At 71.2% G+C, this 1,401-nt stretch overlaps 1 protein-coding gene across 1 annotated transcript in view; it reads right to left on the reverse strand.

Annotated features, from left to right (window-relative positions):
* Positions 1-287: 287 nt before the first annotated feature.
* MNEG_14204 (hypothetical protein) overlaps positions 288-1,401 on the reverse strand; it is a gene marked incomplete at both ends in the record, with an annotated part of 3,334 nt that continues 2,220 nt past the window's right edge. Inside the window, 2 exons of the mRNA XM_014037323.1 lie at positions 288-900; positions 1,226-1,391. Coding sequence (XP_013892777.1) covers positions 288-900; positions 1,226-1,391 — 779 coding nt within the window. The remainder of the gene's footprint in view (positions 901-1,225; positions 1,392-1,401) is intronic.

A 1,401-nucleotide genomic window follows, 5' to 3' on the forward strand; every position in this document is an offset into this window, starting at 1 on the left:
CTGCTCCAGCCTGGGCGATGCCCCTCACCATGACAGCCGGCGGCACAGCCGCACGCCTCAACCAATCCAAGCGAAGGCGGCAGCGCGCGCGCGCTTGTGTGTGTGTGCATGTGTGTGAATGACGCTTACATTTTACAGAGATGCCTGGAATTCCAAGCAAGGCGCGTTGGGCGTTGCGGAATGCACCCACTGAGCAGGCACCCTGTGAGTCTATTGATCAGGGTTCAAAACACCAACGGATTCGCCAACGCGGGTTGCTCCAAGGTGGCAGAGCTGCCCCTCCCCTGTCACCCGTCGCCGCCCGCCGCCACCGCTTTGGCAGCCGCCGTCTTGCGGGCCTTGGCCACGCGCTCGGTGCTGCGAGACGGCGCCGCCGCGGCCGCCAGTGATGTGGTGGCCCGCCGCTGGGCGGCGCGCGGTCGCCGCCTGCGTTGGGCCGCTGGCCCCTCCTCCTCCCCCCCCTCCTGCGGCTCGTGTCCCGCCACTAGTCCACCCTCCTCCTCTTCCTCGTCCTCCTGTCCCGCTTCTAGGCTATCTTCCTCCTCCTCCTCCTGCTGCTGCTGCTCCTGCTGTTCCATCCCTGCCTCATCTGCTCCTTGCCGCCCCTCTGCAGCCTTCCGCCGCCGCCCCGCGCCGCGACCGCGGGTCCCATCCGCCCCCGCCGCCGCCTTGCCGCGCCGCCCAATCACCGCCTCAAGCAGCGCCGGCCCCGCAGGCCTCCCGTCGCCGCTCCCGCCGCGTGCCGCGTGGCGCGAGGGCGTGAGCACGTGCAGGCACCCGTCCATAAGCGCGCGCCGCGGCGGCCCCCACGACAGCGGCCCGCCGCGCTCCGTCGCGCGCAGCCCTGCGCCCCACGCGGCTATGAGCAGAGCCTCGGCGCGGCCGTGGTCCTTGATGCGGCTGGGAGGGGGCGGAGGGTGTGCGGGGATGCAAGGGGTGGGTCAGGGCGGGCGCTCTTCATTTCGGCACTGTGTGCCGAGGCCGCCTCGCGCAGAACGGCAAATCCATGGCTTCAACCATTGGTCGCGCTCCAACGCCACGGCTCAAGCACTGGCGGAGTACGTTGCTCGGCCAGGAAAAGGAGACACTCCCAGGCGGGTGCAGGAGCAATGCCGTGGCCGGGCCCTTGACGGCGCCACCCGCCACGCCGCGCCGACAGCCTGTCCGCGCGGCGCTCCCACCCATGCCAAGCGCAGCGCTGCGCCAGCGCAAAGGCGACACGCACCTGACCAGGCCAGCGCTCTCCGGGAACGCGCGCGCCGCCAGCGCGCGGCTGTCGCCCTTGTCGGCCCTTATGAGCGCCACGTCCTTCTTCCAGGCGCGCGCGGCCACGGTGCACACCTCGATGCCGGCCGCGCACAGGGCACCCTCAAAGGCCCCCGTGGTGAACCCTGGCGTGTT

The sequence above is a fragment of the Monoraphidium neglectum genome, assembly GCF_000611645.1.
Source record: "Monoraphidium neglectum strain SAG 48.87 unplaced genomic scaffold scaffold04323, whole genome shotgun sequence".
NCBI classification, from domain to species: Eukaryota; Viridiplantae; Chlorophyta; class Chlorophyceae; order Sphaeropleales; family Selenastraceae; genus Monoraphidium; species Monoraphidium neglectum.